This window comes from Nomascus leucogenys, chromosome 15 (genome assembly GCF_006542625.1).
Source record: "Nomascus leucogenys isolate Asia chromosome 15, Asia_NLE_v1, whole genome shotgun sequence".
Classification (NCBI taxonomy): Eukaryota; Metazoa; Chordata; class Mammalia; order Primates; family Hylobatidae; genus Nomascus; species Nomascus leucogenys.
The window spans coordinates 104,458,240-104,483,623 of NC_044395.1; the positions used below are offsets into that span (position 1 = coordinate 104,458,240).

The window sequence follows — 25,384 nt, forward strand, 5'->3', positions numbered from 1 at the left end:
GGGGCTAGGCCTCCCCTCCAGGAGATGGAAAGCAAGGATGATCTACACTCTAGCCACATCTGACGTACCCCGGGGCTATCAGTCTCACCCCCTTTCACCCTCCATTGTGGGGTTAGGGTGCGTGGGCAACCCATGCCCCCCACATTCTCCTGGCCTGTGACACACCCTCCTTGGCCCCATTAGGCCCAGCTCTCTACTTCCTGAGTCATGGCCCAACCCAGCAGGCACTGCACCCCAGGGCAAAGTCTAGAGGCCCAGCCTGCCCACCCACATTTCTGCCCTCTGCGCCCTGCCCCGCGACTGGCGCAGTAGGGGTGAGCCCGCTGGGTGGGGAGAGCTTCCTGCGCGACTCCGGCCTCCTCCCTGTTTGGGTCTGAGAATCTCAAGCTGGCTGGACCTTAAAGGTCTACTATCTGCAGGAGCGGGTGCATTTTACAAATGCTTTGGCCCGAGCCCCACCCACCCCAAGGGACCTAACTTGGTTGGTGTGGCTGGGAGCCTGAGTGCTGGTGTTTTCTAAAAACTTCCCCAGGTGGATTCCGCAGGCAGCCAGGGTTCAGAAACACTGATCCTCTTGCCTGGTCACTAGGCACTTGTGTAAACTGAGGCCGGGGGTGGGGGAAAATGACTTGCTAATAGTCACAGAGCAGCTGAGGGCAGAACTGGAGACAGCTCTTTCCCTACCGAGCTGAATCCCTGCTCTGAGTCCATTGGGCTGGGCATTCCTATTCTCATTTTACCGAGGAGGAATTGAAGCACAGAGAGGTGTAGTAACTTGTTTCAGGGCACACAGCAAGCCGGTAGGGGAGCTGGCTGCAGATGAGGTAGCCTAGCTTCCCAGCCTGTGCCTTGAACCCCTGGACCACATGGCTCTGCAGCCACATGCCACTGGTTAGTACCTTAGTAAGAGGAAGCACTTTGCAGTGAAGAGCAGACTCGAACCTGACTGCTGGGGTTCGATTCACGACGGTGCTGTCCACTAGCTGCGTGACCCTCAGCACATTGCTTCACCTCTCTGTGCCTCCTCACCTATAAAATGAGGATCGTAATAGAGTGCACTTTCTGTGGTTATTGTGAGAAATTAAATGAGCCTCTCATTTTTATCTGAAAAGAGTTTGAGACAGCCCCCAGTGAAAAACCCTACATAAGTGATTGTTAGCTAAATTTTATAATACAATTTAATCCTTTTGCCATCTTCAAGTAGCAGGCTTTAGACCCATTTTACAGAGAAGGAAATAGAAAATGACTTGCCCAGAGTCAGAGCGTGTTGGCAGCAGAGCTGGGATTAGAATCTACTTTTCTTGATCCCTCATCCCTTTCTGTTTGGGCCACTTCCTTTCTACCTTCCTGGTCCCTTCTAGGCCCAGGAAGACTAAAAGGTGATTTTTTTTTTTTTTTTTTTTTTTTGCCATGCCCTGTGGATGGCCTACCCCAGAACATACTGTCGCCTACTTCCTAAGTCAGCTTGCTCAGATGTGGGGTAGGCCTGGGATCCTGGGGAGAGACAGGGAATGGCATCAGTGAAATGTTCTGAGATACGGAGACCTCGCAGTTTGTCTGGTCTCCCAGGGGAAGGATCCTGAGTTGGGGTCTCAGCCCTGGTCCTTCCCTGCCAGGCCCCCTGCAGCCTGCTACCCTTTCTGAGCCTTGGGGTCCTTGCAGACAAATCAGGATGTGAGTAGAGCTGCAGAGGGCGGTTGCTGAAATTAGGCAGGATGCTTTGGATAAAGGGCCTTGTTCAGGGCTGGCACACAGCGGCTGTCTGGGCAATGCCAGTTTCTTTTTTCTGGGAGTAATCACTGGGAGGAATTGTCGGAAACCAAACGCAGGAAGTTTAGGAAAAGTGGAATTGACAGCCTCTCCCTGCCCACGCTGATGGCTGGGGCTCAGTGCCAGGAGATCCCACACTCACCCTGAGGAAGGTGGGGGGCTCCTGTGAGGAACTGGGTGGAGTAAGCCTGAGAGTAGGGTTGGCCAGGGCTCTTCCTGAGCTCCAGAACATTCTGTCTGTGATCAGGAAGCGGAGCTGAATCCCACAGACTCCCTCCCATCCTCCAGTTTGATAGTTATTCTGTGAGGGCACTAACGCCCCTTGGGGACCAAGGTGGGGACGTCAGCCTCTCCAGGATCCCCAGGGAGTCGTGGCCAGCCCCAGGCCTGTATTCTCCCTGCTGATGGTCAAGGGGTTGGTCCTGGCTGTGCCTCAGTGCTTAGGGGAGCAGATTAAAAGCGCGGGTCCTTGGCCTCCTGCTGGGAGCGTCTTGATCGGGTTGTAACGGACTCAAGCATCTGCATCCCTAAGAGGCTCCTCTGATCCACACTGCTCTCCAGCCTTCTGGAGACGCCAGCACTCTCGCCCTCCAGGTTCGTCCCATGCCCTAGGGGTACAGTGTACCCATGCTGGTGAGTTAGAGATGACATGAGCTTTACCCTGTGTGATGGGTTGGGTGTCTTAGGAAATGTTGGCCAAGTGCCCCTGCAGGACTCCTGACCTCCACCTCCTGGAATGGGCCTGTCCACAGGTGGCTCTAAAGAGGGTCTTAGCCATCAGGCCCATCCCTGCACCTCCTAAGCATCATTTCCTCCGGGACTCCTTTCTTGCTCTCACTGGTCCATTCTCTCACCTTCTTTCCAATCTTCAAATACACCAAGCTCCTCCTTCCTCAGGCCTTTGCACCTGCTGTGCCCCCTGCCTGGAATGCTTTTCCCACAGATCGTTGCTTGGCTGACTTCTTCATTCGTGTCTTGGCTCAAATGTCACCGGCTCAGGCTGGCCTTTGCCGACCCATTCCGACCCTCTCCCAGCCAGGCAGTTCTCTGCAGTTAGCCCGTTTTGGTATCTTCATGATGCCCAACACGACCAGAAAACCTGGATTGTGTACTTTTTGTCTCCACTCCCCACCCCCAAATGTCAGACCTTGTTAGTCACTCTTCTGCATCCCCAGCAACTGGCACAGTGCCTGGCATGAAGTGGGCACCCAGTAAACGTTTGTTGGCCGAATGAACATGCATCACACCTGTAGCAATACATGTGCCCTATGCATCAGCGGAAAGAGTGTGGCATTGGAGGTTTGCATATTTTCAAATTCCAGCTCAGGCCCTTGCCTGTGCGCCTTTCGGAGCCTCAGTTTTCTCATCTGTGAAATGGCCATGCTAGTGCCTGCCAGGCAGGGTGATGTCAGAGTTGGAGACGGTGTATGGAAAGCCCGTGAGGCACAGTGAGTGGGCAAGAAAGGCTGGTGCTTGTTATTATATGGACAAGAAGGAAGGCGGGTTAAAAATCAGCTTGGAATCTTAACGTCCGTGGCCCCTGGAGAACCAGCCAGCCTCTTGTCTGTCAATTCCGCAGGTATTCACTGTGCACAGCACCTCACTGCGAGAGGCGCTGTTCGAGCTGGGGGTTCCCTGGGAATAAAGCGAAGCTTCTGCCCTCATGCATCTCAGGTCCTTGGTGGAGGGGGAGAGCGGACAATGAGCAAGAAGAATCAGTGAAATGTAGTCTATTCAATCCTGAGAAGCGTTACAAAGAAACAATAAAGCCGGGAAGGGGGTTAGGCTGGATAAGGGTGCGGATTGCAGTTTTACTGGGAGAGGGACACAAGTAGGGATGGGGGTGAGCCCCTTCCCTGTTGGTCAGTGAGAAGCCAGCAGGGGAATGCAGCTGACCCCAACACCCTGGCTCCAAACAGGGGATCCGGAAGAAGACCTGGGCGGTTAGGCCAGGTGTTTATACCTGCTGGGCCCACTGATTTTGTACTTAGTGAGTGTGCTTCTTCTTCCCCCTAGAAACCTCTTCCAGCTCGCTCAGGATGGGGGCCTACGTCTTCATCGGCGTGGGGGCAGTCACCATGCTCATGGGCTTCCTGGGCTGCATCGGTGCCGTCAACGAGGTCCGCTGCCTGCTGGGGCTGGTGAGTACGGATCCCTCCGCAGCTGCCTGCCCATTTCCTCTCATCCAGCCGAGCGCAGCCTGAGCGCGGCGCTGGTGGTAACACCGGGTGGAGAGCGTCACTCGAGGCACGCGGGCTGGGTGCACCTGGTCGGGGACCCGCAGCTGACTTCGTGCCTGCTCTGTGTCCCCAGTACTTTGCTTTCCTGCTCCTGATCCTCATTGCCCAGGTTACGGCCGGGACCCTCTTCTACTTCAACATGGGCAAGGTAAGCCCCTCTCTCCCTCCCTCCTCACTGGGCTGGACCAGCTATGGGGGGGATTGACTTTGAGTGTGGGGGATGGACAAGGAACCCCCCCAGTTGTCACAGACAGACCCAGTAGGTGTCAGGGACGGCCTCCTGGACACTATTCCTTGTGATCAAATGGGGCAGTGTTAGAGGAGAAGGCGGCAGGTGTGGGCAGTCCCCGCTGGGCCTGGATCTCAGCCTGACCCCCCGCTTTCTAGCTGTGTAGCCTTGGGCAAGCTGCTTGCCTCTATGTGCCTGTTCCACCATCTGTAAAATGGAAACAATAAGAAAACTGAACTCTTGAAGTAGTTGCAAAGATTATTCGAGATTATCTGAGTGAAACACATAGCACGTGGCACCATAAGTACTCAATAAATGTCATTCTTGTTATTATTAAGATACTTTAGCAACTATTAAATCCATGCCACTCACCCAAAAATGAGGTTTAGAAGGAGACCGTTAATAAAAACATCAGTCTTGTGTCTGAGGGGAGATGTTCAGCTTTCAGAAACAGAAAATCAGACTTATGGCAGCTTAAACGTGAAGGACATCTGTGGTTGACTTGACCGGAAGTCTGGTTTGGAAGCTCAGAGGCCCTGGTTCTGGCTGTTGAGCATCCTCGCTGGGACGGCTTTCCTGCATTATGACACTTACCTCGTGGTTCCAAGATGGCTGCCACAGCACCAGGCACGATGTCTGTGCCGCTGTGGCCAGAAGATGGGGAAGTGGGCAGTGCCAGACATGGCCATCCCTTTTTATCGGAAAAGCAAGCCCTTTTATCAGAAAAGGCGCAGTGGCTCATGACTGTAATCCCAATACTTAGGGAGGCAGAAGTGGGAGGATTGCTTTGAGACCAGCCTGGCCGACATGGTGAGACCCCATTTCTACAAACAAATTTTTTAAAATGCTAGCCATGGTGGTGTGCACCTGTGGGCCCAGTAAACATTTGTTGGCCAAATGAACATGCATCACACCTGTAGCAATACATGTGCCCTGTGCATCAGCGGGCAGGAGGGCCTCAGGAGGCTGAGGCAGGAGGATCCTTGAGGCCAGGAGGTTGAGGCTACAGTGAGCCATGAAACAGAGCTTGGGGCAACAGAACGAGACCCTGTCTCAAAAAAAAAAAAGCCTCCAACACACTTCCCCAGACTGGGTCACAAAGCCACCCCTGGTTGCAAAGGAGGCTGAGAATGTGAGTATCCAACTTTCAGACTCTAAAGACAGAGAGGCACAAGAGAGAAAGGAGCCAAGAATGGCTGTTGGGTGAGCCAGTTAATTGTGAGTCACAGTTATCACGTAAGAAGCACCTACTGTGTGCACGTGGGATCTTCTAGAAGCTTCCCATACAGCGTCCTGTCCTCACAGTGGCTCTGCAGGGTTTTATGTTGACAGATGGAGATGCAGGTGCTCTGAGATGAAGAGCAATAACAACATTGATAACAGTGACTCTAGCGCCCACCGTCCCTCCAGTTGAGTCCATGCACAGCATATACCGAGTACAGTGTTGACCACGTTACACTCCGCCTCTCGCTGATCCTCACTAGGCCCCCTCAAGGTCGTGGGAGAATCTCTGTCCCGCAGATGAAGGAGTAAGGGCAGCCTAGGCTCCCTGACTCTGAGTCCTGAGTTCACCTGTCCCCAGAACCTGCTGCACATGGCCTGTGGCCTAGCAGACCGTTGGGGTCCCTGCTTCCAGTGCCACCAGTTCTTGTCCACCAGTGAGGGTGGCAGAGCTGGCAGCCAGATGGGCTCCTGCCCCTCACCACTTGAAGGTCAAGTTGCCTGAGATCCCTCTTGGAAGGAAACTGAGAAAACACTATACCAACATCAACAACTAACACTTAATAGAACTTAGAACTTGAACTTCACAAGACAAGATACTCTTGGTAGCTAAGGGCTAACTTGGGCACTGAGCTTCCTGGCAGTCAAGGCAAAAGTGGAAAATAGTGGATTTTGTAGATGAAAAGCAGCTTGTTTGGCTATGAGACAGGAAGCCAGCAGTTAAGGGAGGGAAATTCCTTTCCCAGAAAAATGGTTATGGGGTCAGGCCTTCATTTCTGCCCTATGGCACTGAGCTTCTTTAGGACCTAGTTAGTGATATAATCAGGGTAGATTAGAACCAGGCCCCAGTGAGCCGGTTTCTATGACTCAGAAGCTGGTCGCCTCTGCAGGGATCTTGGGCAGTCCACCCTATGTGATTCACCATCTCACAGTAATAAATATGGTACCCACTGGGTTGGCACCAACCACATGCCAGGAGCTGAGCTAGAAAAGTGAGCTGAAATGCACGTTTCAAATTTACAAACATTTTCCATTTGAAGAAACTGAGGCCCAGGAAAGCAAAGTGACTTTCAGCCACTGGCACACACAGCTTGGAGGCATCAGAGTGGGGAGTCCGAGGCCCATGCCTCCCTATCCACCACGCTGCCCTCCCGCGGGCTGGTTAACTCTGCTTGGCTGATAATGAGGAGCTTAGCCTCAGGGGTGTCCTATCAGCCCCACAACAGGACTTGTTTGGAGATTTGGGTTTCCTGACCCCAGCCAAGCTCTGTGCATTGCAGCCCCCCGCCCCCGTCTTCCCCTTCAGAGTCCACACCCCCTAGTCCCAGCCTGCCTCACCTTAGTCCACCACCATCTTTTCTGGAAGGCAGGGGGAAATTTTCTGGCTTTGCTGAAGAAGTTCTGGTGCCAGTGTATCGCCTGAGTTGGAGTGAACAATTTATTTTTTTCTTTTGCAACGCATCGTAAATCTCAGCGGAAGACTAGGCATACCCTTGATGGTGTTTCTTCTGGCAGACAAGGCTCAGCGTGGGGGTGGGACTTGTTTGAACCTAAGGAAGAAAGGCCTTTTGAAGGGAGATAGGGCCCCCGTGCAGGTGGGTGGGAGCGACCCTGCTGTGGTCTCCAGGGCTGCCCTCTGTCCTTCCTGCCCCCGTCACCCGCAGCCACTGTTCTCAGTGCAGCAATGGGGAAGTTGCAGACCTTGGCATGGCCTGTCACCTCTGGAGCCTGGGGTTCTGCTTCTATAAATTGAGAATAAATCTGCCTCTCCCTGCCCTACCACCCAGGTTGAAGTGAACACAGACTGTGACACTTCTATGAAAATGCAGACTGGTGTCCAAGGGTCTTGACTGTGGAACCACTGCTCTGACATTCTGGGCATGCTACTCAGCTGCCCTGTGCCTCAGTTTCCTCATTTGTCAAACTAGTAACAATATAGGCCCACTGTCCCTTCTCTGCAATTCTGAAATCCAAAAAAAACACTTTAAAAACCAAAAGTAGCATTTGCAACTCATTTGGTGGCAAAATGGAACCTGAACGGAAGCAAGGCTGTGTATGGCCTTTGCCTGCCCCATTCGGGCGTCCCTGGGGAAATAGAAATGAGACTCGTTGCAGGCTGCTGCCCCAGCCCCGACTAGCGGGTGTGATCTGTCCCTCCAGGCCCTTTCTAAAATCTGATCCCGTCTCGAGCCGGAGCCCCCAGGGGCTGCCTCGCAGCACTTCAGAGATGAAGAGCACTCACATACGGGAAGGGCGTCGTGCGGCGCTCAGCCGGAGGCTGATGTTGCTGGCATCATTGCCGGAGTTTATTATTATTGCCGCCATTATTCACTTCATGAGGGCCTGGTAAGGGCTCAATAGGTGGCAGCTGTTCCTCCTGCCCTCGTTGTCAGCGGAGCAAGGGCTGTAGGAACGGGGATTTGGGCGTGGTGCTAAGATCCTCATCTGCTTGTTTATCCAGCCTCTGGTGAGCAGAGCCCAGCTCTGGGATTCACGGGCCCTGTGTTTTAGTGTGGGCTCTGCCATTGATTGCTGTGTGGCTTTGGATAAGTTACCCAGACTCTCTGATCCACAGGTGAGCTCTTGGGCCATGCCCAGTGCAGGCAGTCAGGGATTCTGACTTGTTCTCTCTAGACAGTGGGGGTGGGAGGAGTGAGAAGGAAGCGAATGCAGTTTGCCCTTTCCTGTGGTGTGCGGGTGCTGAGCTGGGTGCACTTGGCAGGCCATACCTGTGCCAGGGAGGCCCCTGAGGCTCTGAGAGCTGTCAGGCTCAAGCAGAAGACATTGGAGGGGAAGGGGCTCACTTGGCCTGGCTGGGAGCCAGAGGTGGGGGCTGTGACAGTGGCAGTGGCTGGCCAGACAGCTCCCCAGAGAAGTTGGTCAGGGGAACTGTGACTTCCTTCTCATCCTCCTTGCTGTCACCCTGAAAGCCCCAAATTGTTGGTGCGCACATACCCTCATGTGTGAGACAGGTGGCGAGACGGGTTCCTAGGGGACAGTGTGGTTCTCTGTCTGCTTGCTGAATTAGAACTTCCTGATTCTCTGGCTTGGTGTTCTCTTGCGATGGGGCAGAGGGAGGAAGAGCAGCTGGAGCCTGGGACAGGGAGAGGTGACCTTTCTCTTCCCTGTTGAGAAGGGAATGGAGGAATCCAGGCTACCCCTCTGGAAAGGGATTATGGAAAGACACTTAGGCTAGAATCTCTGAAGCACACGCTGGTCACTGGCTCTGAATTCTGGGGTAGCTAGTTGTGTGGATTGCAGCTGGACTTGCAGGAAAGATGCAGGAAGCGCCCTCATTTCCTATCAGGGTACTGGGATGCAGCCTCTGAGCTGGTGTATCTGTATTCTAGCAAAGCATTTGCCAACATCTCATGTGGGAAACCTGGAGAGGACAGGAAGGTGTGGGTCCAATTCACGCATTTATACCTCATTATAAGGGGCGGTTTCACACCTTAAAGAGCATGGCAGGAGGTCTGCACAGCACCCCAAGGGGCGGGCACGGGAACCTGAAAAGTTACCCTGGAGATGTAGCCTGGTCTCAAGTATCTGGATGACATGTGTCCTTCGAGAGAGGGATTTGATTTGTTCCTGTGGTCCTAGCTGGGACTTGGGTAGCTGGGAAAGGAGGAGGATGTGAACTAATACAAGTGGGTAGAAGTCATTTGAGCAGAACTTAAATTGTATCAAGAGCCTCTCAACTCCGCAACATGCTATTGTGTGAGGTAGTGAGTTCCCCATAGCAGGGAGCATTTAAGCAGAGCCTAAAAAAGCATGACCCTTACATTTGGATGATTTGCTGGACTCAAAGGTCTCTCCTAATTCTGACTCTGTGAAAATTCACACTAAAAGAGAAGTCAAAGCTCAGCATTTGGGTGGGACGTGAGTAGAGCCACGCAGAGGACAGCAGGGTCATGGGGAGGCAGTGGGCAGCTTGCCAAGGCTAAGATCCCAGGTCCCTGGAGCTGCACAGATCAAGGTCTGGTCATGTCTCTGCTGCTTTCTATCTATGTGATCTTGGGAAGTTGCTCCAACTCTGAGCCTCATTTTTCTCTTCTGAGAAATGGGGAGGAGGGAGACAGGGAAGACAGGGCTGGCTGCCTTGGCATTCAACCTATGCAGTCGCACAGGATAATCTGTTGTTGCTGTATTGAAATTCTTTTTTTTTTTTCTTTTCTTTTTGAGACAGAGTCTTGCTCTGTTGCCCAGGCTGGAGTGCAGTGGGATGATCTCGGCCCACTGCAACCTCCACTTTCTGGGCTCAGGTGATCCTCCTGCCTCAGCCTCCCGAATAGCTGGGACTACAGGCACACACCACCATGCCCAGCTAATTTTTGTGTTTTTAGTAGAGATGGGGTTTCACCATGTTGGCCAGGCTGGACTCGAACTCCTGACCCCAAGTGATCTGCCCATCTCGGCCTCCCAAAGTGTTGGGATTACAGGTGTGAGCCACCACGCCTGGCTGAAATTCTTAATAATTTTTAAACAAGGGGCCCTGCATTTTTGCTTTGCACTAGGTGTAAATTATGCAGCTGGCCCTGGGCAGGACTCTTTATGGCATGTGACAGTGACTCAACTGAAAGTGGCCAGAGCCAGCAGAAGGCTCAGCTGGATCCAGGTTTCTAAAGGCTGCTGCTGTCCCTCCTCACCCTTCAGCCCTGCCCTCCTCTGTTGGCTCCCTTCTCGGGCAGGCTGTCCCCAGTGGAGCCTGAGGGTAGCCTAGGTCCTCATCCTACCACACTGATGGAAAGAGGGCCGGGTATGTGAGTGTGGGTCTCAAGCCCATCTCTGAACCGCTTGCCATGCCTGTGATGTGGATGGCATTGAGTGGCAGCCCAGGTCTTTTGCCTGCTTCTGGCATTGAGGGAGTGGGGCCTTCTCAGCTCCATGGAGAAATAGAAGGGTGGTTACATCCAAGGAGTGGGTTTCTGCAGGGCAGGCAGAAACAATGGAGCGGTCCCTTGGGGGACGGAGGGAGATCATGAATGTCTGCTCCTGCTACCTCCCTGTCCTTTTTGTCTCAGTAGCTACCTGGTTGCCAGGGTGACCTCCCTGCACTCCCAGCACAGGCCCCCTGAGCATCAGCTCCAAGCTGAACCGGCCCCTGTGGCCATGGTCCCCATGGCCCGGGTGTGTCCCTCAACCACATTCTGGACTGCAAGATGTTGTGGTGTTTCCATGGAAACCACCTGTCTAGGTGGAAACCACCCAGCTTCCATCACCTTCTCATTTCAGGGGGCCTGGGAGAGAAACAGGGAAGTCCAGGCTGCTGTGACAACCATGCTGGGGTTTAAACAGAGCCTCAGTGCAACATGTCGTGAGGAAGCTGGGTGGGTGGGGAAGGATGTGGGAGAGGCAGCTTTCCGCACAGATGCTTCTAGAGAACCCCTCCTTTCCACACCGTGGGGATCACCCACCCACTGGGGTTGAGAGGTGGACCCGAGATGTCATATCGCCTGGCAGACAGCCCCAGCTATGTGACTCAGGCAAACCACTTAGCTTTTCTGGGCCCTGGTTAAAACTGGGTATGGCCGTGTGGTTTAAATGCCAATAAAGCTTAATAGGTAAAAACGTGGGTTCTGAAATCAGCCAAGCCTGTGTGCAAACCTCACTTCTTCCACATGTTGGCTGTGTGACTTTGGGCAAGTTAATTAACCTCTCTGGGTTTGTTTTCTGTATCTCTATAATGAGGGAATGGGGTGAATACCTAGGCCATAGGTCTGCTGTGAAGATTCAGTTGAGATAATACATTTAAAGTGCTTACCACAGCACCAGGTACATAGCAAACATTTGATAAAAGTTAGCCACTATTAGTGTTGTGATTAATTACTGACAGGAAAGCTTTGTAAATTGCAGGACTCTGTATAAGGGCTTTTTTTTTTTTTTTTTTTTTTTTTTTTTTAATATCATGCTGAGAGCTTTACTGAGAGAAGGGCAGGGAGCATCATCAGAGGCTGGTTTCCCAGCATTAATTTTTTTTTTTTTTTTTGAGACAGAGTCTCGCTCTGTTGCCCAGGCTGGAGTGCAGTGGCATGATCTCGGCTCACTGCAACCTCCGCCTCTCGGGTTCAAGCGATTCTTCTGTCTCAGTCTCCTGAGTAGCTGGGACTACAGGCGTACTGCCATCACACCCAGCTAATTTTTTATACTTTTTTTTAGTGGAGATGGGGTTTCACAATGTTAGTCAGGATGGTCTCAATCTCCTGAGCTCGTGATCTGCCCACCTTGGCCTCCCAAAGTGCTGGAATTACATACGTGAGCCACCATGGCCAGCCCCAGCATTAATTTAACCAAGGGAGCTGGGTGGGGAGCCAGGGCTGCAGGTGCATCTGCAGGATATGTGTTCTCTGAGCACAGTGTTCATTCAAGGACTGCCCATGGGGAGCTGCCGGAAGCCCCGCCAACAGGGTTCCCTGGGAGTCAGGCTCTGAAACCCCACCTGGAAGTACCTGTCCCATTTCTCCCAATTCTTCCCTCTCAGGAACCAAGGTGGGAAGGTGTGTGGCCTTCTCCTTGGCATCCCTGCCTTCTAGGGTCCCTCGCCCCCACTGCCATGACCAGTCCAACCATGCATTTGCCCTGGAAGGCCTCGGGGCAAGGTCCACGTGAGAGGCTAGGTGGAGCCAGGCAGGGGCTGGCTCTCCGAGGCTCCCCTCCCACCCAGGCCTGCTTATCACCGAGGGAGGCCCTGCCCTCAGCAGGCCCTGGGTTTGCCTCCCTTTGCACAGCTGACTTATTTAGAAACCCCTCTTATGCCTGCTTTGTAAATCAGTGTTTTCTCTGTGGGGTTAGCTGCGAGCAGGTGCTGCTCTCCACCACAAGGAGGGACCCTTAATTCCTGAGCAGGGTGAGGACCAGCATAGGCAAGATGTAGATTTGGGCCAGGCGAGGTGGCTCAGGCCTGTAATCCCAGCACATTGGGAGGCTGAGGCTGGATCACTTGAGGTCAGGAGTTCGAGACCAGCCGGGGCAACATGGCGAGACCCTGTCCCTACTAAAAATACAAAAATTAGCCGGGCATGGTGACTCGTGCCTGTAGCCCCAGCTACCTGGGAGGCTGAAGTGGGAGGATTGCTTAACCCCAGGAGGCAGAAGTTGCAGTGAGCTGAGATCCTGCCACTGCCCTCCAACCTGGGTGACAGGGAGACCCTGTCTCAAAAAAACAAAACAAAACAAAAAGTGAGATGTTTTTGGAGCTCTGGGGCAAGCAGCGAGGTCCCAGAAAGGCAACTGACCTCATGCTCTGGCTGGCTGGCACTGCGGGCTTGGGACTTGGGAAGGGGTGAGGGAGGATCTTTTCTGTTTTGTTTTGTTGTTTGTTTTCTTTTTTTGTTTGTTTTTTGAGATGGACTGTTACTGTGTCACCCAGGCTGGAGTGCAGTGGTGCGATCTCAACTCACTGCAACCTCCACCCCCTGGGTTCAAGCAATTCTCCTGCCTCAGCCTCCTGAGTAGCTGGGATTACAGGCGCCCACCACCATGACTGCATAGAGGGAGGATCTTTTGACCATATAGTTGATCCCGAAGTTCCAGGTCCCCCAGTCTTGGGGCCCCCCTCCAGGCATCTACCCTGCTGTCTTGGGGGCCCTGTTTGGAGAGGCTGCACTCTGGTCCTTGGAGGAAGGAAGCTGAGCTGGGCTTTCCTCCCTGTCCCTCCTTCTCCCTGAAGTTGCCCTGTGGGAGGTGTAAGGATTCACCAAGAAGTTGCATGGGTCTGGCTCTGGTGCCTGGCAGACCGTGGTGATTAGGTGTGCATTCAGCATTCAGCATTCATGTACCCCGCACACCTGTTCTGTGCCAGGCTTGGTGCTAGCCACGGGGGACCCTGTAGTGAGCGTGCCAGATGTGGTCCCTGCCCCCACGGAGCTGATGTGCTAGTGGAGAGAGATGATAAGCCCTGAACACCAACAAGCATGTAACGTCAGTGCTCTAAAGAAAAATACAGCGTGCTTTCCCTTGTGGGATAAGGGAGGCCGGGGAGGGGTGGTTGATTGGTTGGGGGAGAGGGGATGGGGAAGGGCTGATATTTTGTAGAGTGGTCTGGTAAGGCCTTTCTGAGGAGGTGACATTGGAGCAGAGCCCTGAAGGAAGCAGAGGGTGAGCCATGTTAATGTCTAGGGGAAGAGCATTCCAGGCGGTGGGAACAGCACGTGCAAAGGCCCCAAGGCAGGAGCGTGCCTGGCATGAAGACAGCACGGAAATCTACTCAGTTGAAGCAGAGGGAGGAAGAACAGAGGACAGAAGGTCTGGGGAGGCAGACAAGTGGTGTAGGACCTCCTAGGCTGTTACGGGGACAATGACGGTGGGAACTGCCCTGGTGGTGGGAGGCCCCTACAGGGTTTTCAGCGGTGACATGAGAATATTGATGTTTACAGGGCCAGGCTGCTGCCAAGCGCAGAAGAGATAGTGGGGCAGGAGTGGTTGGCACTGCCTGCATCGGGCACCCTGGGAGCGCCAGGAAAGTGGTTGGAGCCATGCGCATGCCCCAGGGTTGCTGACGGGAACGGGGGGAGGCAGTTTAGGGGTGGCCACAGGTGGGCACGGGTTTCAGGAAATATGACCCTGACCTTTGTCCTCCCCGCTGCAGCTGAAGCAGGAGATGGGCGGCATCGTGATCGAGCTCATTCGAGACTACAACAGCAGTCGCGAGGACAGCCTGCAGGATGCCTGGGACTACGTGCAGGCTCAGGTGAGGTGCGGCGGGGCTGCAGGAGGCCCTCTGGCCTGGGTGTCCCTGCATTTGGGGCTCTGTGCACCCGCATGTCTGGGACTGGCATCTGCAGTGCTCGTGTGTGCCTGACAGTTTGTAGGAGAGTGTGCTTCTATGGGGGCAGGGCACCCCAGTCAGCACCGCAGCTCCCTGCTCAGGGGGCCCAGAGACTCAGAGGCAGCTTCGCAGCTCTGTGCTCTCATTTGTGGCCAGAAAGCATGGGGGCAGTTGTCAGCCCTCTTATCTCAAGCCACGTTGGGGAGCGTTGGGAGCTCCACCCTGGGTTTTAGGAAACTGGGTGCCAAGGCTGAGATGCTGAGAAGTCCCAGTGGAGGCTGCCTCTGGGAAGGGCACTAGCTGGGGAGGTGTCGAGGGAGCCTTCTAGGGCGAAAAGAGTATTCTAGCCAAATCTTGATACGGGTTTCGCCAGTATGTGCACATATGTAAAAATGCACCAAGCTGAATGTGTGCCCATTAGTTCATGTGTATTATACCTCCATTAAAGTGAGAGAGATGGTTGGATGGACGGATGGACGGATGGACTGGCCGACTGACCAACAGATAGACTGACCAGGTTCCCAGCCTGTCTCAATAGTGATCCAATGACCACCTGGCTCTCCTTTCTTGTGGTCCCGGATGCTGTGTGTGCCCTTGGCTGGGACCTGCCATCTCTGATCTGCGATCCTGTGAGGGCGCAGGACACAGTGGTCACGTAGGGCCTGTTGACAACTCAGGGGAGGGATGTGGGGTATAAGGGGCATGGGCAGCAGGAGAAAGCCTGACTCTGGGGCACCAGGAGAGTTTGCAGAGAGGACACTCCATCTAGGCGACATGGACGTGGCCATTTTCTGAGTGGAGGAAGGGCAGAGCGATGTTTTCTGGCCCTGGGAGAGGACATCAGGTGTGGGAGTCATGGCAACTGGAAGGCTTGGTGCACACAGGGAAATGTTTTGGTCCATATGTAGTTTGACCCACAATTGCTGAGACTTTGCTAATTTTAGCAAAGTCTGGATGTCACCAGTGACATAAACCAGTGCCACCTGACAAGGGACCTGGGAGGAGAAGTGGGTCCCTTGGGAGGTGGTGAGCATCCTACCCTGGAAAGTCATTGGCTGGTTCTAGATGATTCTGATGCTGTCAGATGCTGCTTAGGCTGGTGGTAAGTCAGACTCCCAAGGCCTGGAGTGCTAACACTGCCACAGCCGCTAGGCCTTTGCTGTGCCTGCCTCCTCATCTATACAATGGGGCTACTGACCCATGCCGTGTGAGATACATTGTTAAAGCCTGCAGCACTTAGGCAGCATTTATTATGTGGTACGTTGGTGGTGATGTTTTGGTCACCATGCACATCCGTGGAGACACAGGTGGAGGTGGCGTGTGCTGCTGGGGACCAGGTACAGCCAGAGTCAGGCCAAGGGGTTGCTTGGAAGGAGGCTCTGCCATAGACGGGCCAAGGAGACCTGCCTCATTTTGCTCTGGTGCAGGACGGCCTGTGGGTGCCCCCAGCCTTGCAGACCCCTGCACCTCTTAGAGGTGCCAGCCTTTTCTGGGAGAGAGGAGGCAGCCCGGCTGCCAGAACAAACGCCTGTAAACCTGGATTAGAAACTGCCTGGAGCTGAGCATTTTTGAGTGTGCCTGGCACGCCCCCTGCTGGCCACTGGCGACTGGTCGGGCGACACCCCTCGGAGATAGGAAGGAAGCGGTCCAGGAACTGACCCCTGCTGTGACCGTGGCTATCCCATTGAATCCCCCCAGGAACCCCCAGCATTGCGGGGATTCGCACACAGAGACCTCCTTTAGCACACGGAGCCCGGAAAGGCTTTCTTCTCTCTAGAACTACAGTATTTTCTCCTTTAAAATGGCAGAATTGACCAGCTAGCCGAGGTGGCTCACGCCTGTAATCCCAGCACTTTGGGAGGCCGAGGTGGGCGGATCACTTGAGGTCAGGAGTTCAAGACCAGCCTGGCCAACATGGTGAAACCCCATCTCTACTAAAAATACAAACATTAGCCGGGCGTGATGGCAAGTGCCTGTAATCCCAGCTACCCAGGAGGCTGAAGCAGGAGAATCGTTTGAACCCTGGAGGTGGAGGTTGCAGTGAGCCAAGAGCACGCTGCTGCACTCCAGCCTGGGTGACTGAGCAAGACTCTGTCTCAGAAAAAAAAAAAAAAAAAAGGCAGAATTGACCCCATCTCCTTTTTCACTTTTTCTCCTTTTCACCAGGAAGCTCAGAGGCAAACTGCACTAAAGTCACTAAAGTCAACTCCTGCACTAAAGTCGAACAGCCTTTCCTAAGCTTATTGTGCTCCCCACACCTATACTGGGTACTTTGTCTGCCTCATCCCATTTAGTCCTTGTGATAGCCCTGCGAGTTGGGGATTTTACAGATGAGGAAACTGAGGCTAGTTCCTTGATGGAGGTTGCTCAGCTGGTAGGTGGCAGGGCTGGGATTGTAACCCAGTAGCCTGACTTTAAACCCTGCACTGTGAACTGTCTGCCATCCATTCTCCTTGTGCCCTTTACACCTGCGCTCCTTCAACTTGAACTTCCTTCCTACTCTGCTTTGTATTTTTGCTGGTCCTAGTTTTGATTATTCTGCTGTACTTGTAGTTTATGGTGGTTCGGCTGGGACCAGGGGCCTGGAAGTGGCATATCTGAGTCTCTGTCCTGGGGAGGCCCTGCCTCTGCCAGGAGGGCAGCCTGCCTGAGGTGAGCCATGAGCACAAGCAGTCTGTCCCCTGCCTTGCCCAGGTGAAGTGCTGCGGCTGGGTCAGCTTCTACAACTGGACGGACAACGCTGAGCTCATGAATCGCCCTGAGGTCACCTACCCCTGTTCCTGCGAAGACAAGGGGGAAGAGGACAACAGCCTTTCCATGAGGAAGGGCTTCTGCGAGACCCCCGGTAACAGAACCCAGAGTGGCAACCACCCTGAGGACTGGCCTGTGTACCAGGAGGTGTGTAGGGGGCTGCAGATCGGGGGCTGGGCTCCGAGGGCGTTGGGGGCCGTCTGGGCTACTGCTCAGCTCTTCCGTCCTCCATTTAGTTCATTCCCTTGATTCACCTGTCATTTGTACCTTCATCTACTTCTTTGTTAATGTATTCATTCAAGGAACAGGCAGAGCCCTCTTTAGGGGCTTCCAGGCTGGGACTGGGGGGCTCTTGGTGGTTCTGCATGGCGGGGCGGGATGGTGTAGAGTGGGGTGATGTGACCACGTTCTCCCCTTGCAGGGCTGCATGGAGAAGGTGCAGGCATGGCTGCAGGAGAACCTGGGCATCATCCTCGGCGTGGGCGTGGGTGTGGCCGTCATCGAGGTCTGAGCCCCCTCCCCCATCCCTTCTCCATTCCAGGTCCTTCTGGGTTGTCTCTGTTCTGCTGATCTCCTTGGGGAGGTGGTGGCCCAGGGGGCCAGCACCCCATCAGCTTCCAGAGGCCTTCTGGCCTGAGCACTGTCTGGCTGTGTGACCTCAGACAAGGCACTGCCCTGCTCTGGGCCTCCCTCTGCTGCCTGCATCACAGGGTGGTTGCGAGGCTCAAGTTGAGGATCCACTTAATCCCCATCTAAACCTGGATGGCGCGGCTGGGGCGTCTGAGGCCGGGACACCCAGCCTCCCTCTGACTCTCCGCCTCTCCCCACAGCTCCTGGGGATGCTCCTGTCCATCTGCTTGTGCCGGCACGTCCATTCCGAAGACTACAGCAAGGTCCCCAAGTACTGAGGCAGCTGCTATCCCCATCTCCCTTCCTGGCCCCTGACCTCAGGGGTCCCAGGGGTCTCCCTGGCTCCCTCCTCCAGGCCTGCCTCCCACTTCACTGCGAAGACCCTCTTGCCCACCCTGACTGAAAGTAGGGGGCTTTCTGGGGCCTAGCGATCTCTCCTGGCCTATCCGCTGCCAGCCTTGAGCCCTGGCTGTTCTGTGGCTCCTCTGCTCACCGCCCATCAGGGTTCTCTTAGCAACTCAGAGAAAAATGCTCCCCGCAGCGTCCCTGGAGCAGGTGGGCTGGACTTCTGCCTGCCCTCAAGGGTGTGTATATTGTATAGGGGCAACTGTATTAAAAATTGGGGAGGAGGGGGCCGGGCGCGGTGGCTCACACCTGTAATCCCAGCACTTTGGGAGGCCGAGGCGGGTGGATCACGAGGTCAGGAGATCGAGACCATCCTGACTAACACGGTGAAACCCCGTCTCTACTAAAAATACAAAAAAATTTAGCCAGGCGCGGTGTCGGGCGCCTGTAGTCCCAGCTACTTGGGAGGCTGAGGCAGGAGAATGGTGTGAACCCGGGAGCGGAGGTTGCAGTGAGCTGAGATCGCGCCACTGCACTCCAGCCTAGGGGACAGAGCGAGACTCCATCTCAAAAGAATAAAAAATTAAAAATAAAATTGGGGAGGGGAGGGCGTTAGATAAGGCACTCTGGGCTGTCAGGAGACTGCCTACTGGGTGGGTCAACTTATTTCCCACTATGACATTTATATCTTTGTTTTTTCACCATTATATTGAAGGCAGTGGGAGAGGGTGGGTTTTTTACCTGACATTAAGGGGTGGCACCCCTTCCCCAGGCCTGAGGCAGGTCCATCTAGACAGCTCAGATTAGCCTGGGCCATGCCCTAGGGACAGGGCCTAGGGGACATGGGCTGGAGGGGGTCTGCCTTGGTAAGGGGATCTGGCTTGGCCCTGAGCTGCTTAGGGACAGGTGAGTCCTTGGGGGCATGGCACAGAGCTGGTCCTGTATTCTCCAGGGTCCGGAGCTGGCCAGGGGTGGGGAGGAGGAGGATGGCTTCTCCTGGGAGAAGGTGGGCTGGTTTTTCTTGGCAAGCTGTCCTCTGGCCCCTGGGGAGTGGGGTGGGTGAGGCTGTGCCTTGTAGGGGGGAGAGGGGAGGGGGCTCTGTGTGCACCATTCTGTAAAACACACTCAAGATTCTAAGACTATTAAAGAGGATTTATAACAGTCTAGTCTGGAATGGTAGGGATGCTGCTTCCTGGGGCAGGGGAGGACCCAGGGCAGAGGGTGTGAGCAGAGTGGCTGGGTCTGCTGGAGACTGCTGGACCCCTCACTGCTCTGCCCTCCCTGCAGGCATCTGCCTCTGCAGCCTGAACCTTAGGACCGTGATGGGCCAGGCTCTGATGGGCCTGCCTACATGCCAGGGTGCCTGGAGTTTGATTTGGTGCTAAGAGAGGTATAGATTGTACCTCTCGATTCCTGCTTCTGGAACTAGGGTATGGGTGCCCCCAGAAGCTGCACAAAAGTGGGCTGGTGATGGGGGACAGGGAAGCCACAGGATAAACTTGGCATCGCTTTCTAGAGCATCCGTTTCTGCAAAGAATTGTGGAAGGAAACATTTTCATACTAAAGAAATGTGATGGAGTAAGATGTGCAGAATTCAGGGGACTTTTTAGGATGAAATGTGAGACTTTGGGAGGCTGAGGCAGGTGGATCACTTGAGGTCAGGAGTTCCAGTCCAACCTGGCCAACATGGTGAAACCCCATCTCTCCAAAAAATACAGAAATTAGCCAAGTCTGGTAGTGCACGCCTGTAATGCCAGCTACTCAGGAGGCTGAGGAAGGAGAATTGCTTGAACCCGGGGGATGGTGGTTGCGGTGAGCCAAGATTGTGCCACTGCACTTCAGCGTGGGCAACAGAGCGAGAATCTGTCAAAAAAGGAAGAGAAAGAAACGACAGAAAAAGAAGCTCGCTCTTACTTGTGCACGGCTCTGACGACTGAGCCCCAGCATGCCCCTTGCCCAGCGTCATGAAGTCCAGAGGGCACTCGCCCCACCTTCTCCTCTCATTTCTGGAGCCAGTGGGCAGGGGAAGCTCTTGCCTCCCTGCAGTGGAGCCCGAGCGGGGCGGCGGCTAGAGTGGTGTTTCAGCAGGGACCACCAGGCGGCGCTGCAGCCTCAGCCTAGGAGCCCGGCAGAGCCCAAAGGTTCCGTGGTTACTCCCGGTCTCGCCAACCCCGGGCCTGCCGGCGTCCCACTCCAGGGGAAGTGCTTGTGAAAATGCAGATTCCAAAGCTCAAGGATTCTGGCGCTGCAGATCTAGGATGGGGACAAGGAATCTGCCTATTTGCACCCCTTTGCGTTGATTCCGGAAGATTCTCAGACCTGGGGTAATGTCTGTCCCAAGCCACGTGCTGACCTCCCAGCGAATGTGGCAGCTGAGGTGTCAGCAGTGGGGTCGGCTGTGGGTCCCTCTGTGGCCTTGGTCGCCTCCCTCTGGGATGGGCGGAGGAGAGGAAAATGTGGATGGTTCCACCTGGCCCCCCACAGCTTCCACCCTCTGGAAGGATAGCAGAGAGCTGTTGGGTGTCTTTTCATAAATGCTTTCTCACTGGGAGCAAGGGGACCTGAGTTTGAGTCCAGCTCCACCTCCATCTTCCTGTGCGACACGGGGCCTGGCAGGCTGAGGGTGGGCTCAAAGCTGTTTGCAAAATAGGGGACTGAGAAAATGTCAGAAGTTAGCGAAGGGGTGGGCTGCTTCCTCTGACACGTCCATCCTGCCCAGAGCTCACAGCTGGAAGGGGCCAGAGCCAGGATTTGAACCCCACGTATCTGACTTTAAAGACCATCCTCCTGGCTCCACTGGCTCCTGCCCTTCCAGATTTCCCAGAACAGCCCAGGACATGTGGTGGTGTGAGGCTGTGACCCTCGCTTTTGTGAAATCTGGCCGCTGTAGCTCTGAGCCTGCTGGGTTCCTCATTTCAAGCTCCTGGGGAGCACCCAGTTTCAGCACCCCACTTACTCCCAGCCTGTGAGGTTTTGGGAGGGAGGGAACATAGACCCATGTCTAACACTCAGAATCATCCCTGTAGCCACTCATCTGTCCCATGCCCATCTGGGGCTTCCACGCCTTCCAGCTGCCCTCCCTGGGCCCTCTGTGGGCTGCCATCTCTCCTGCCAAGGGCCCTGCCAGGTCCAAAGGACTGGCACATGGGTACCATGTGGAGGAGGGTACAAGGGTGCTCCTTGGCAGTGCCCACCCACAGCTCCCTGGGGCAGACAGGAAGAATGGCTGGAGCAAAGGGTTGCTCTTTGGGCTCCCATGGGAGGTTAGAGACAGTGCCTAGGATGAGTTCAGGGAGCGGGACTTTGGGGGGCACTGATTGGCATGGCCACTGACCAATGGGTATGGAAGTCAGGCCTGAGCTGGAATAGGATCCTTACATGTGGATCGGTGGGAGGTGCGGGAGCTCTGAGAGGTTGGGGTGGGGGGGAATTTTCAACTGGTGTGGAAATATTTCACCATTTTATTCATAATAACTGGTATGGCTGGCTGGGTGAGCACTGCTGAATGGCAGCCTGATACCTGTGCACATACATGCATGCACTCTCTCACACACACACACTTGAGGCCCTGAAGGCCCCTGAGGGCTCAGTCCATTCCCAGCTGGGAGGAACCCTAGCTCTTCTCCCCTGAGGCTAAGCCACGGGCGGCCCGTAGTGAACGGGGAAAGCCAAGTGTCTTCCTGCCTGGCCTTCCCAGGCCTACACTGCAGAGCCCCCTGTGCCGCTGATCACCATCCTGTCTCCTAGCAGAGCTGCCTCCACCCTCTGCCCCAGGTCTTCCAGGCAAGCAGGTCCCCCAGGCTGAGAGCAGCCGGGTGTAGGGGCACACTGGTGACGCTGGAGCATGTAGCCACCAGGCATCTCCTGGGCCAGCGCTCTCATCGCCTTTCTCCCCTGCAGAAGGACAGAGACCCAAGTTGCCACGCTGCCTCGGGGCAAATGTCTGGCTGTTCTCTGGGGTCTTTAGAGGCTGTAGGCTAAGGTTTATTCATTTATTCATTCATCCCATGAATACTTAACGGCACAGACTATTTGTGAAGCACAGTTCTAGGATCTTAGGCACACAGCAGTGAACACATGCAAACCCCCTGCCCACATGGCACCTGCATTCTGATGAGTGTAGACTCTTGCACACAACTGATGCACCAGGACACACGTGCACACACAGCACACGCATGCACACAGCACACCCTGCCACACGTACACAGGTACGTACCAGCACACACTGCCGACTGCTGACAGCACAGTCTGAGCCGAGTGTTGCTGTGGGACCCGTGGGGCCCATCCAAGGCCCCATCCTGTGGAAGGAAGTAGAATGAACAGCGTGTCGAACAAACAGGAAAGTGGGGGAAGCGCTCATCGCTCAGCCCCGTCCCCTCCAGCTACAGTGCAGGAATCAGCCATTGCCCTGGCAATCCCCTTCCCAACCGAAATCAAATAGAATCAGAGCAGCTGCCACTGGACGTGACGGGCTGTGCAACTTCACCTCTCTTAGTCTCATCTGGAAAATGGGGACTCTCCTTCCTCACTCCCAGTGCTGTTGTGGGAGCCAAATGCGGTCACGTACACAGTGAGCTCATTCCCCAAGCAGCCCATTCCAGGACTGGCCCCAGCTTCAAGGGGAGGTTTCCCATCCCCTGGGGATACCTTCCCTGAGCAGGAATGAGGCCCACGGGAGGACTTTGGGCCTTGGTGCCTCCGGGGCAGGGATGGCTGATTGGCCCAAGGGCCTGGGGCTGGGGCAGGTAAGACCTGTACTCAGCCTCTTGCCTAGTGGGAAGGTGAGCAGGTAGGGCCATTAGAGGACATTTGAGCTGTGAGCACCCCGGCCCCCAGCTGCCCCGTCTGACATCATTTCCCCAGCACCTGCCTTCTGAGCAAGGGGAATGTCAGGCCCAGAGCCAAGTGCCTCTCCCCAAGTGACCTCAGATGCCTTAAGCAGTAGCCCCTGGGATAGGAGTGGGCTTCCTGCAGGATGCTGGGGGCAGAGGGGCGGCCAGCTGGAACAGCTGGGAGTGCAGAGGGGCTGTGTGGAGGTGGGGAGTGGAAGCAGAGAGCTGGAGAGTCTCCAGCAGCCTCTTGGAGGACTGTGTGGGCGGGAGGGGATGTTGGTGGCAGCTGATAGGAGTGGAGGGGTCCATCCTCTGCCCTTTCATCACACACCTGGGTGAGCCCAGCTTGGGGCTTCCAGGGTGACGGGGGCCCTGTGATCCCAGGACCCCCATCCTCTTGGTCCTGGTTCATGGAGGACTCAGGCGCTTGGGGTGGTGTCTGAGTTCTTTCCATGGGGAAGCTGTTGAGGAACTCACTTGGTGGGTAAGTGGGGGTCTGGTAAAATGGAAGGAGAGAGGCCTGTATTAGTCCATTTTCACCCTGCTGATAAAGACATACCTAAGACTGGGCAATTTACAAAAGAAAGAGTTTTAATGGACTCACAGTTCCACGTAGCTGGGGAGGCCTCATAATGATGGAAGAAGGCAAAAGGCACGTCTCACATGGTGGTAGACAAGAGAAGACAGAATGAGAGCCAAGCAAAAGGGGTTACCCCTCATAAAACCATCAGATCTCCTGTGACTTATTCACTACCATGAGAACAGTATGGGAGAAACCGCCCCATGATTCACTTATCTCCCACTGAGTCCCTCCCACAGCACATGGGAATTATGGGAGTACAATTCAAGATGAGATTTGGGTGGGGACACAGAGCCCAACCATATCAAGGCCCTTCCCCAGAGGGGCAGGCTCTAAACCCAAGGGAGCCCACAAAGAGGAGGAACAGAGTGGGGGTGAGAACAATGCTATGAGCAGGACTCCAGCTGGGGGAGCTAGGAAGATGAGCAGGGCTGACCCTTTGGGGTGAGCTAGGACTCGCAGCAGGCAAAGAGGCAGCAGGGCAGCAAGAGGAGAATGCAGGCAGCCACTGCAGAGGGCATGGTGGACCCCAGCAGCCATGGGACCCTGTCTCCTTCCCAATCATCATCGTCACAGCAGCCACCATGGATTTAGTATTAAGCTTTAACCCTGACACCCCAACAGTGTAGACACACTTGCTCCCCCCACCCCTTTACAGTGTGGAAACCAAAACTTGGAAAAGCTAAGCTGTTTGCCATAGCCCTGACCCACTACACAATCCAGGAGTCATTCACATTGGATTCACAAATCCACTTTCAGGTCCAGAGTCACAGTGACTGAAGAAACTGGGGTTGGCCCCTGGGGCCTGTGACTCTGTGTCCTTTCCAATAGTTCTCAAGGCCAATGGGAATGAAGACCCCTGGTTCACAAAAAGAGGAGAGGAGTGGGCCTTTTCTAAGGAGGCGCAAGTCCATTAAACCCAACTTTTCCTCCATCAATTTATGCAATAAGGATTTATCAGGCGCCCACTCTATGCCAGGCATTGTGGAAGGAATCAGGGGTCACCAAGGTAAACAAGCTTGTGGAGCTGACAGTCCAGTTGTCGGGGAGGCACAGGGAAAAAACACGAACAGCAGAAAAAGCACCCCATGTCAGGGACAGAGAGGGCAGCAAAGGTGATCAAGACTCTGTCTCTACCTGCCGGGAAGTGCACAAGGTAAGACAAGCCGGTCCTGGGGCAGGCTGTTGTCGCTGATGTCCTCATTGCCCGGGGCACTGTGGAGGCTGCCACTGCACCAGGACATGGAGGAATGAATCCAGTCCCATGGGTTGACTGGCCCCGAGTTCAAGAGGATGCACGGGAACCAATCACAGTGTGAATGCAAATGAGAACCAGGCACCCCCTACCCAAAAGGGGAACTGATCTAGGCCTCCTGTCTATGTGGTCAGGAAAACCTTTTCCAAGAGGCCAATGGAAACTATCTGTAGCTTGTGATGATCTAAAATGCCTCATCAGGGATTGCTTAATGAGTTTATTTAACAGACAGCTGGGACGGAGGGGTTGTCCAGGTGGACTGTGTGTATTTCCTTCCTCTGAGGACTGAGCAGGGCAAGGACTCAATCTGGCATCAGTCTATGGGGGATGCAGGTCATCAGACCCCCATGACTCCATGTGTGGGATGCCTGTGCCTGGTCCCATATGGAGTCTGGTTTCCATCTCCTTCAGAAAAGGAATGTGAAGGTGGCAGCCTGGCTCGAACTGGTGAATGGAGAATGGAGTGGGGAAGCCACGAGGGAGAGCAACCAGCTTTCCTGCCAGTGTCACAGGGCAGAGTGAGCAGCTAGGGTGGGAGTCATGGCACTGGGAATTGAGGGACTTGGTTCTGTCTCAGATGTCCCCTAATTAGTTGCATGTGGTCATTGTTTGCAAAAATAGTCACATGTATTCCCTTTCCTGTATCTATGCTCTCTGCAACATGACTATGCAGCTAGCACCTCTCTGATGGCTGGTTGTGTGACTTCCTCTGGCTAGTGGAATGTGGGGGAAAAAACAGTGTGTCAATTCTAAGCCTAAGTCTCAAG

The 25,384-nt window shown here is 54.5% G+C and overlaps 1 protein-coding gene across 1 annotated transcript in view; it reads left to right on the forward strand.

Moving 5' to 3' along the window:
* Positions 1–19,116, forward strand: part of CD82 (CD82 molecule) — a 54,298-nt gene extending 35,182 nt beyond the window's left edge. Inside the window, exons 5-10 of the mRNA XM_012505931.2 lie at positions 3,787–3,911; positions 4,084–4,158; positions 14,045–14,146; positions 16,919–17,122; positions 17,397–17,480; positions 17,806–19,116. Of these exons, the coding sequence (XP_012361385.1) occupies positions 3,787–3,911; positions 4,084–4,158; positions 14,045–14,146; positions 16,919–17,122; positions 17,397–17,480; positions 17,806–17,883 (668 nt within the window). The 3' untranslated portion in view covers positions 17,884–19,116. The remainder of the gene's footprint in view (positions 1–3,786; positions 3,912–4,083; positions 4,159–14,044; positions 14,147–16,918; positions 17,123–17,396; positions 17,481–17,805) is intronic.
* Positions 19,117–25,384: the final 6,268 nt, after the last annotated feature.